General features: G+C 44.4%; 1 protein-coding gene across 9 annotated transcripts in view; it reads right to left on the bottom strand.

Annotated features, from left to right (window-relative positions):
• EPHA7 (EPH receptor A7) overlaps window positions 1–12227 on the bottom strand; it is a 276731-nt gene that overhangs the window by 52249 nt on the left and 212255 nt on the right. For 5 of the 9 annotated variants that reach the window (XM_077487229.1, XM_077487233.1, XM_077487234.1 and 2 more), the window contains exon 7: window positions 7659–7851. In XM_077487229.1, coding sequence (XP_077343355.1) covers window positions 7659–7851 — 193 coding nt within the window. The remainder of the gene's footprint in view (window positions 1–7658; window positions 7852–12227) is intronic. The other 4 variants (XM_077487231.1, XM_077487232.1, XM_077487236.1 and 1 more) reach the window with 1 other exon arrangement.

Here is a 12227-nt window from a genome sequence, read left to right as displayed (position 1 = left end):
GTGAAGCTGGGGCTTCTGGACGCCGCGGCGGTTCGCAGATTACCCTCCACCCCCAGAGCTACGCCTATTTGGCAAACCCCTCCGACCAGAAGAGACAGACGTAGAATCAGATACGGCGCAGATGATCGGGTGGATAATAGTCCTCGATGAGGTTGTTTTGCTCTTCTTTATTGGAAGGCTCAGACTGTGGTTTGTTATAAGTCCTCAATGGCTGTTTATATGCTGCTCGTGTTTATATGGTACGGGGTAGTGTATATTTAAGTTTCTGGTTTTATACTGTTTCCCCCCCTTAGCTCCCGCTTGCTCCACACCTCAGTCCTATCGGGCGATGGTGGAGCTTGTCGGAGTGGGGGCCTTATGTGTCCTAAGGTTTTTCCTACCCAATCCTCCAGCCATTTACAAGTCCCTAGGAGCTGTTGTATGGCTCCCCCTCCCAGTGGTCGGTTGCTTCTTTGGTGGGCACCTCCTACCATTGCGCAACCCTACTGGACACGAGACCTTGTGGTCTCGATGTTTGATCGTTTTTTTGGTGTGGCTATGTTTCTCCACACGCTATTAAACTTAGCTTTAATGTCTTGCCCCTGGCCCTTCTTGGGCTTTGGGCCCTTTCCTTTTGACGCATATTCCCCTCTTTTATGTTTTTTGATTTTCTCCCTTTTAGGTCGATCATATTCCTTGTTCTATGCTCTTATATTCACTCAGATGCCTTTTATACTTAAGATTGGTACTTTCCCTATGCACTTGTTTTTATTGCACTGTGTCTTATTTTTCCATTGTCTTGTGGATGATATGAGGGCCCCCCTGTGTCTCTGGCACCTGTTGGACGAGTATTCCCCGAGAGTTTCCCCTTCTCCCCCTACCACCATTCATGACCTCTCCACTATAGTTGTCCTTTTTTATGTGCTATGGCAATAACTTGTGTTTCACATAATGTCAAGGGGTTTAATTCACCATCCAAAAGGCGTAAAGCCTTCTCCTTTTATAAAAGCCTTGGAGCTAAGATCCTTCTGCTCCAAGAAACGCATTTCTCCCGCTCCTCTCACCCTAAATTTTTCCATAAGGACTTCCCTCAAGCCTTTTACTCGCTCCACTCGTCCAAGACCAGGGGTGCCGCCATTCTCCTTCACTCCTCCCTCCCGATGGAGGTCAAACATATATTTAAAGACCCTGAGAGCCGCTATGTTATTATTCAGGGTGTGGTCCACGACAGGGAACTTACTATTGCTAGTATTTACGCACCCAATGAGGGATCGGCCACGTTCTTCGGGTCACTTTTTGAGAAGATTGCTCAATACCACTCCCCTCACTTAATCGTAGGTGGTGATTTTAACTCAGTTGCCAACGCCACTCTCGACCGTTCATCTACACCGATCGCTTCTAGAGCTTTCCCGAAGTCGCTTTCCAGGGGCCTACGTGAACTGCAACTCACCGACACCTGGAGAGCTCACAACACAGGCTGCAGGGAGTATACTTTTTTCTCCCACCCACATAACAGTTATGCGAGGTTAGACTACATTTACTCCACTCCAATTATTCTTGCTAACTCGGTGGATGCCTCCATCCACCCCTGTGTTTGGTCCGATCATCAGGCAATTTCTTTTACCACAGAGTTCATTAGGCTCGCCCCCACGCCTCACTCCTGGAGATTGAATGAATCCCTTCTCTCGGACTCAAGTGTGGAAGCCCAGGTAGCTCAGTCTCTGGAGGAATATTTCTCCTTGAATGCTCGCCCGGACATGCAACCCGCGACCCTCTGGATGGCGCATAAAGCCGTCATCCGGGGACGACTTATTAGTCTCTCCGCGGCCCGGAATAGAGCAAACAGACTTAGGATAGTAGAACTGACCAGAGAATTGGATCACCTATACAAAGACGCATCCTCGTTGCACTTGGACTCGTCCAGGCGCTCCATAGATCAGAAGCGCCTGGAACTCGACTCCTTGTTGTCTTCCAAGGTTGAGAAGACGCTACGCTGGGCCAAGGCTCGCAGTTTGCTATTCAACAACTCTGCCTCGACCTCGTTTGCTAGGAAGTTGTCTAGCACACTTCGACCGCCTCACGTCTACCGTCTTTCTAATAATGAGGGGTTTGTATCGTCACATCCCAAGGAGGTCCTTAAGATCTTTGAGCAGTTCTACTCCAAACTCCTAGAAGCCCCCCATACACTTCCTTCTCTTGACGACCTGTCCTGGTTGCAAGACATCCCTCTCCCAACGCTCTCCTCCTCTCAAGCGGAGGCGTTGAATGCCCCTTTTACTGTTCCGGAAATCTTGGGGGTACTCAAGTCACTGAAGTTGGGTTCGGCCCCGGGTCCGGACGGCTTTTCAGCCCTCTATTACAAGAAATTCTCCATGATTTTAGCCCCCAGAATGATGCAACTTTTCAACACGATTCTATTAGGTGGTAGCTTCCCAGAGGAAATGCTGTTAGCTAACATGTCACTGATCCCTAAACCCAATAAGAATCATAATTTACCTCAAAACTTTAGGCCAATTTCCGTGATAAATAATGATATCAAAGTATTTAGCAGAATCTTAGCTGACAGGCTAGCAAAATTTATCCCTTCTCTAATTTCTCCCTTCCAGTCTGGGTTTATTCCACATCGTTTTATCACTGACAATATACGCCTTGCCTCCAATGTTATCCAGGATGCCAACTTGTTCTCACGTAAGCTCCTCCTGTTGAGTTTAGATATACAGAAGGCATTTGACAGTGTTACATGGAACTATTTAGACGCACTTTTGCCTCTCATGGGCTTTCAGGGCAGCTTTCTGGCAGGATTCCATGCCCTCTATAATAATCCTATGACTCGCATTAAGTTGCCCGGCTGTAACTCAGAATTTTTCCCCATAGGTAAAGGCACTAGACAGGGGTGTCCCCTTTCCCCGTTAATCTTTGCCTTAGCCCTGGAGCCCCTCGCAATTGCTCTCCTTAGACATCCTGATATCACTGGTTATACTAAGGGGCCCGAAACGTATAAATTTTGCATGTATGCGGATGATGTTTTGATGTTTATTACTAACCCTCATGTCTCTCTCCCTAATCTTTTCTTGACTCTGTCTCATTTTGAGAAAATCTCTGGCCTGTCCATTAATGTAACTAAATCCGTGGCCCTCCCTATAGGCTTTTCACCCAATGATTTGGCCCTTATTAAACAAAACTACTCATTTACTTGGGCCTCCACCCACATTTCTTATCTGGGGGTTGGTCTCCCCGGGAATTTCAGGGACCTCTTTGGGGTCAATTATCCCCCACTGATTAGCAAACTTAAAAACACCCTGAGAAGTTGGCTTTCTTTACGTATCCCCTTTATAGGTCGTATCACTGCCCTCAAAATGGTCATCCTGCCCAGGTTGCTTTATCTTTTTCGCTCTTTACCGGTTAAGCTCCCTAAGAGCTTTCTCCTTGACCTGCAGTCTCATTTCAATAGGTTTATTTGGAACAGTAGACCCCCCAGGTTTGCGAGAGGGGTACTCTATAGATCTACGAAAAATGGGGGTCTAGGGGTGCCCCAGATTTGGTTGTACTACCTTGCCTGTAGATTTACTCAGCAGGCACAGTGGTCGATCCCTAATTCTAAGGTCCCCTGGGTGCGGTTTGAGGGTGACTCGATCACTCCATTCTATCTCCCCGGCCTTATGTGGTCTACCAATCTTCCCCTCCTGACTCTAACCACGCGCAATACTATAGTGGCGGATTGCCTCCAATTGTGGCACCGCTTCAGACAGAAATACGACATCACACTGGGGCGCTGTCAGGTACTCACCAAAGCCGAAGTGCTGAGAGCGGCTTCCCTTGCAGCTGGGTGCACAGTACCCCTGAGGATGGAACAGCGGGTACAGGGCACAGAGAGGCACGGGTTGCCAGCAGGTGACTGGAATGCAGCAGGTCCACTGAAGGAAGAGATGCCCGTGCAGAAGATCTTGGAACTGGTAGAGGTAAACGCCTGCCAGGGGTTCCAATACCTGGAGTGAAGGCCGAGGGTCAAACACAGGTACAGTCCGTGAGACAAAGGATGTTCCAGAAGCAGGCCGAGGGTCAAGCACAGGTATCAGTCCGTGAGACAAGAGATATTCCAGAAACAGGCCGAGGGTCAAGCACAGGTATCAGTCCGTGAGACAAGAGATATTCCAGAAACAGGCCGAGGGTCAAGCACAGGTATCAGTCCGGGAGCCAGCAAGGCTAAGTGCAGAAAGTCCTTTTAAACAAGCCAGGGGTCAGATCAGGAGAGAAGCAGAGTGGTCTTCAAACAAGCCGGGTCACAACAGGAAGTGGTCAACAGGAACAGGAAACAGGAAACAGGAACACAGGAACACAGGAACACAGGTGAGCTGAGGAGACGAACCAGCAAAGACACAGAGCACATTGATGCCTTTTATAGGACTGTCAGGCCAATCAGGTAAGGCCCATAGCCGTGTGCATAGGCTTGCACATGCGTGTACGACATTGTGTCGTACGACGCATATGCATGCGTCGTTGTGCAGCTCTTCCCCGCAGGCGCACGGGGAAGTGCCGACGTTGAAGTCTGGTGATTCTCTGACAGGCGCTCTTTAGGGGCCTCCTTCCTAGGCGACCCTAGGTTCCCCCCGGCTTATCTCCATCCTGAATCTTTCGATATTTGGGTCCGTTGTGGTCTTACCCAGCTGAAAGACTTTGCGATGGGCCCCGACTTTGTTCAATTTTCGACTCTGCAGGCCCGGCACCAACTCCCGGACTCTGAATGCTATAGATACTTGCAGATACGCCACTTCTTCCTCTCCCGGTACGGACTCCGTCCTCGGGCACAGCTCACTGTCTTTGAGGACGTGTGTTTCAATTTCCCACGACAGAGGGGTTTGATCTCTCTGATGTATAGGGCCCTTGAGGGACAGTCGGAGTGCCAGTCCCTTCGATATAGAGCTCGCTGGGAGGAGGAACTGGCTTTGGAGATGGGAGTGGTGGACTGGGAGGAAGGTTGGAATAACATGCGCAAATGCACCAGATCCCTGACTGTTAGGGAGACGGCCATCAAGGTTCTCACTAGGTGGTACTATACCCCGGTACGCTTGCACCAGATTTACCCCCTTACATCCCCTAACTGTTTTAGAGGATGCAATCAACCCGGCACCTTTGTACACATTTTTTGGGATTGTGACTTAATTCGACCTGTCTGGCAGGAGGTCTTAAGGCTGATGGATGGGTTCGCGGGCCGAACACTGTCCCTCTCCTTTCACCACTGCCTTCTATTCCAGACCCCCCCCGACACCCCTAAACATTTTATAAGACTAGTGCACTCTATCTGTGTTGCTGTGCTGTGGACTATAGCTCTTAACTGGAAATCCCCGTCTATACCTTTAGCACAGGTTCTCACTCGTATTGATCAGACTATGCTGTCTGAAAAGATCTTTCACACTCTACATGATACTGAACACATCTATGACCTTAAATGGAACCCTTGGTTCATGTTCCGTTTACAGAGATGATCGCACCTTAGGTTTTTCCTTTTTGCTTCTCTTTTCTGTCTACTTTTTCTCCTCTTTTCCCTTGTTTCGCTCTGCTCTCCCCCCCCTTCTCCCTGTCATGATCTTTCTTTGATAATTGGGTTATGATGGTCAGCTCGTTACCTTGTCATTTTCGTTACTATTGTGATTAATGGTTGGAATCCATGACCTATACAGGGTATCATTTATCTATGGTTGACCTAGCAGGTCTCTGTCATGTGTTTATTACTTTTGATCACCTGGTCTTCCAACATTTTATGCCAATGTTGAAATATGATGCTTTTTGCTGACTTTGTATTTCTGTTAATAACTTTAATAAAACTCTTTTGAAAACAAAAAATAACCCAACACACAGACATTAATGTCTAAACCCCTGGCAACAAAAGTGAGTACACCCCTAAGTGAAAATGTCCAAATTGAGCCCAAAGTGTCAATATATTGTGTGGCCCCCATTATTTTCCAGCACTGCCTTGACCCTCTTGGGCATGGAGTTCCCCAGAGCTTCACAGGTTGCCACTGGAATCCTCTTCAACTCCTCCACGACCACATCACAGAGCTGGTGGATGTCAGAGATCTTGCCCTCCTCCATTTTCCGTTTGAGGATGCCCCACAGATGCTCAATAAGGTTTAGGACTGAAAACATGCTTGACCAGTCTATCACCTTTACCCTCATCTTCTTTAGCAAAGCTGTGGTTGTCTTGGAGGTGTGTTTGGGGTAATTATGTTGGAATACTGCCCTGTGGCCCAGTCTCCGAAGGGAGGGGATCATGCTCTGCTTCAGTATGGCACAGTACATGTTGGCATTCATGGCTTCCTCAATGAACTGTAGCTTCCCAGTGCCGGCAGCACTCATGCAGCCCCAGACCATGACACTCCCACCACCATGCGTGACTGTAGGCAAGACAAACTTGTCTTTGTACTCCTCACCTGGTTGTCGCTACACACACTTGACACCATCTGAATCAAATAAGTTTATCATGGTTTAATCAGACCACAGGATATGGTTCCAGTAATCCATGCCCTTAGTCTGTTTGTCTTCAGCAAACTTATTCCAGGCTTTCTTGTATCATTTTTAGAAGAGGCTTCATTCTGGGATGACAGCCATGCAGACCAATTTGAGCAGTATGCAGCGTATGGTCGGAGCACCGATAGGCTGACCCCCCATTCCTTCAACCTCTGCAGCAAGGCTAGAAGCACTCATTTGTCTATTTCCCAAAGACAACCTCTGGATATGACGCTGATCAACTTCATTGGTCGACCATGGTGAGGCCTGTTCTGAGTGAAACCTGTTCTGTTAAACTGCTGTATGGTCTTGGCCACCTTGCTGCAGCTCAGCTTCAGGGTCTTGGCATATATAGCATCTTATAGCCTGGGCCATCTTTATGTAGAGGAACAATTATTTTTTTCAGATCCTTAGAGAGTTCTTTGCCATGAGGTGCCATGTTGAACTTCATTCCAGTGACTAGTATGCGAGCGAGTGAGCACAATAACACCAAATTTAACACACCTGCACCCCATTCACACCTGATACCTTGTAACACTAACAAGTCACATGACACCAGGGAGGGAAAATGGCTAATTGGACCCAATTTGGACATTTTCATTTAGGGGTGTACTCACTTTTGTTGCCAGCGGTTTAGACATTAATGGCTGTGTGTTGAATTATTTTGAAGGGCCAGCAAATTTACATGGTTATACAAGCTGTACACTTACTACTTTACATTGTAGCAAAGTGTAATTTCTTCAGTGTTGTCACATGAAAAGATATATATATATAGATATATATATATATATATATATATATATATATATATATATATATATATATATATATATATATATATATATATATATATATATATATATAGATAGATAGATAGATAGATAGATATAGATAGATAAGATATATATATATATAAAATATTTACAAAAATGTGAGGTGTGTACCCACTTTTGTGAGATACTGTATATATACAAAAATATGCAAGCACATGTCCAAAACAAAACAAAAACATAGGACTTTCAACAATACTTGATTTCACAAACCAGTAATATTCAGAAGCACAATGTAACTTTCTCACATACTTTATTATAACTAATGTAACCAATGTAAACTAAAAAAAATATATTATTTTGTTTACTGTGAATGGATATTTTACAAGTAAACTTGCTACATACTGTAGAAAAAAGTTGAAAGGTTACCGGTAGCCTCCTCCAGGGTGGTGACATCAAGCCTAGGACTGTACATTCCATAGCCAGCAGCAGTAAAGGCTCGGATTTGAAACACATAAACTGTTCCAGGTCGAAGATTATTGATGGAAGCAGATGTTGATTTTGTTTTCAATGTAGAATATGTACGCTCCCTTTGATCCTAAATATAAAAAATATTTATAAAACATGTAAATTTCTTTTGAATTATTTGGAAGACTGCAGTTTGCAGCAATAACTTGAACGGGCATGTCCTTCATGCCTATCAAAAGATGTATTTTCACATGATGGTTGAGATGCAACAGATGGCAATATAATTCTGGAACTGTAAAGTGATATTTGAGGTTGAAAATTTGATTCAAAAGGTAAAGTAACCAGGAAAATGACTAAACACAAGGCTATAGTGTCATATTTAGTACATTGGTTAAGGGGTAGTTACAGCTACATTATATTTATTATTATAATTATATATAATTGCATATAAAGGAACTAATTTAAATACTTTCATCTAAATAAATGTATTTCTTTCATCAGAAATTATTTAAAAATATATATTGATGACCACTGAATTTATGTTACCAAAGAAGTTGACTTTCTAAACAAAAATTGTAATAAAAGACACTGCACTTAGCCTCTTCTCAGCTAACTGTGTTACAGAATGGGGGTGATTTACAAAAAGCAAGTAGTCTGTGCACTCTGCCAGTGCAGTTGCACTACTTTTTCCCAGAGCTTAGGCTGGCCATACGTTATTTTACAATTTTCTTGTAAATTTTTCCTTTAGATTTACCAAAACCATATTAATATGCAGCCAAACCTAAACACTTTTAAATTGTATTCAGTCAGGCAGGTCTTGCACTACATAGTTTAACCTCCCTGGCGGTATTATTATGTCAGATATTTGATGCTGAAAGCAGTAGATTGTTTTAGATAGAAATTTGGCATTTTATATTGTAGGCCTGTAATTCTTAGTAATAACTCACTTAAATCTGTCCAAACAAGAGTCTAGAAGACATCCCGGGTATGATAAAGTTTGAAACACAAAACCATTAATTATAATATAATAAATAACTATAAATAATTATAACAAATAATACTATAATAATAATAAAATATATTTAATAATATAATCATATCAAAAACACTGAAATTTGCTCAGTTGCAGAATTGTCGCTGTCGTTACTTTCAGTGTTTGATGACTAATATCCCCACAAATCACTATCGATCAATTCTGCAAGTGATTCTAATTTACTATCACTGTTTTTTGCTGGTCTAAAACTGCTTTTGATATAAAGGGTTGCTTTTTGGTTGCTATGGACATTTTCAAGTTTCAAGGCAGAAAGAACAGTATATATAATATAAAACTGCATGCAGGACGTTGGACAAAGCATTAGGGACAAAAGGGATGTGAAATGATTTGATACAGCAATGTAATCTGTAAAATTACAGTGTACTTTACGTGCTTTGTGTTTTTCACTTTTTGAATTTGGTGTCTGGCTCCGTCCCCGTGCGTTGCGACGCTCCCAGGGAACGGAGCCTGGCACTGTTGATGAATCGAGTGGAGGACACAGCTCGCACACACAGCGGGAGGACATCGCAGGATCCTGGGGACAAGGTAAGTAGTTGACGTGCTGACGTCATCGCGACCCCGGATATGAATGGGTGTATGCAAGCAGCCTGGCAAACTGCTTTTAATGAATGCCTTTTTTCCACTTATTTCTTGTAAGTGGATATTTTTTATATTTAAATAAAATGATCTATATGGATTCACACTATGCTTGGCTTTCTTCCATCCCTATGAGCCCTTGATTGGTATGTGCTCCGTGTACCTGAGATTCCTAGTTTACCTTCGGTGCTGACCACAGAGAGGTGACGCTGCTGGTTTGGTGTCTGGATGTCAATCCATCATATAGGCTTATCCAAGCTTGCCCTCTGGTAAGTGTGTTATTACGTGCCTCCATCATCCACAGCTCTCCTCTCTGCTCTCCTGTGTCCTCCTCCCCCCTCCCATTCCTGCCTGTCAGCTCTGTGTGTGTGAGCTGCCCCCCCCCCCTTATAGCACCGTTCCAAGCAGTGCAAACATTACTGCTCACAATCACTGCCAGCCACTCAGCTAGGATAACCTGTAATATATACTGTATGCCGTTTTGTAAAATTCATCTTCTAAGTACCTTATTCCTTCTCCCTGATCAGCGTTCACGTGACCACCTGTCGCTGTCTTCCTCTTATGTATGCACTACAGAGGGAGGTCACGTGACTGCCCGGGAAATGTCAGAGGGAGATCTCAGCCCCTCCCTCCCTATTACATACATCGGAGGAAGAGAGCAACATGTGATTGCTGATCGGGGAGAAGGAATAAGGTATTTAGAAGATGAATTTTACAAAACAGCATTCAGTATATACTATAGGTTATACTAGCAGTGGGGCTGGCAGTGATTGTGTACACAACCCCTTTAAGCAACACAGAGCTAAAGACACTCTCTCTCAGTCCCTACATGAGAAGAAAAAATGGTTTATTAAATTCCTTGTAGGCAAAAAAATTTCCTGTTAGCCCTTGTACGCACGGTCGTACATTCCGATGAAAAATGTCCGATCGGACCATTTTGTCGGATAATTCGACCGTGTGTGGGCTCCTTTGGACTGTTTCCGTCGGAATATTCGACTGACAAAGTTTTAGAGCTGGGCTATAAAATTTTCCGACAACATGATCCGATCGGACTTTGTGCGATCGTTTGTAGAGAATCCCGATCGGACAAAGTGCCACGCATGCTCAGATCAAATTACGAGACCAAAGCTATTGGCTACTAGCCTGAACGTAGTCCCGTCGTAAATAAATAACGTCATCACGTTACGAACGATCGGATATTCCGACAACTTTGTCCATCCGATGGATTTTGTTGTCGGAATGTCAGACCGTGTGTACAAGGGCTAAGCCTTACGAATAAGAAATAAAACAAAATCAAAAGATATCTTACTATTCAGAAGCTGATCCATGGCAATGAATTTAGGCCTTGTTTACATTCATGCCCCGCGCAGGGCTGTGTTTATCAGTACAGGGATGCACAGGTATTGCGTACATCTCCATGGTGGCAGTCTCACTGTTGTCTATTGGGATGCAGAGGCTGCATGGACACAGCCTCTGATTCCAAATGACATTTGTGTGGGTGCATGGCCTCAAATGCACCAAGGTAGACTCAACAGTAATAAAGTATAATAGATCATTTATTTGTATGAGCATTTGCATCAAAATTCTCAGTACATTCAAAGACATGGCAAATGACGTTTGAAAGTACTTCTAAATTTAATTTGTTTGTAACATTAAAAATTTTTTTTTTTTTAAAACATATTTTTATTGAAAAATTAACAATACATATCAGTTGAACAGTATGACAGTATCATGGTAGAAAAGAAAAAAGGAATACAACATCCTGATGACCCGAAGGGTCGCGACATCATGCGGTTTAGTCGTTAACAGAGAGAAAAGAGAGAAAAGGAAAAGAGAAGAAAGAAAAAATAGAAGGGAGGGGGGGGAGAGGGGGGTAGGGGGGGAGAAGGGGGGATGGGGAACGGTACCCAGGGAGGCGAGAACCCTCTCATAATCATGATGAGGAAGGGTAGTGAAAAAGACGGCTCTCGGCAAGCATATCACCCCTACTTAGGAATAAAAACAAGAGCAAAAAACAGTAACACAAGTCCCCTACATGTAGGACATGAGAACAGTACTAGTATAAGCAGATCCACGAGTCCAGGGAGGGTTATGGAAATGTAGAGGGATGAGTAGAGGATTGCATGTCATCTGGTTCAGTAGAGATAGGGTCGAGTATACCTGGTGGAAGTTGGTCCAGCAAGAGAGCAGAGTCCTTTGAAGGAGATGAGCTGGCTTGTGAGGACGCCAGCCTGAGTCTCCCCAGTGCGTTGCCGATATTGTGGCGTAGGTACCAGCTTGTATATCGAAAGGGATAAACAAGGGATGTGATCTCCTCCGAGTTAAATGATTGCTCGATAAAGTCCCTCCATCTAGCAAAGAAGCGGGGAGTAGAGTTGAAGTGGGATGAAATAACATCAAGTCGTTCTATGTGGAACAGGGAGAGCAGGGTTTGTTTAACACCTGGTAGGCTCGGTGGAGTCGTGGAAATCCAGCAGTTCATAATAGTCCTGCGAGCTGCCAACAGGCATATGTGGGACCAATGAGTAAGGGTAACCGGACGAGGAGACATCTGCGACAGGGGTGGAGGATCACAGCTAAACAGGCAGGTAAGTGGGTCCTTAGGTACAGGTGTTTTGTTGATGTGCAGGATATAGTCCAGAACCGAGTCCCAAAATGCCGATATTGAGGTGCAGTCCCATAAACGGTGCAGTAGAGTGGGACGATCCAGGGAGCACCATGGACATTTGGCTTGCGAGGGATCCACATTGTTTGTGCGGAAGGGGTAGTAAGCTCTATGAGTGATCTTAAATTGAGTTTCCCGCCATTTCTCCGAGATGACAAGTTTGTGAACAAGTCTGTATCCTTTCAGGATTCTTTCAGGTAGGTTCATGTCA

This window comes from Lithobates pipiens, unplaced genomic scaffold (assembly GCF_037356315.1).
Source record: "Lithobates pipiens isolate NorthernLeopardFrog02 unplaced genomic scaffold, aLitPip1_a1.2 Scaffold_18, whole genome shotgun sequence".
Lineage (NCBI taxonomy): Eukaryota > Metazoa > Chordata > Amphibia > Anura > Ranidae > Lithobates > Lithobates pipiens.
Note: the sequence above shows the minus strand (reverse complement) of the source record. Positions and strands in the feature narration are given on the sequence as shown.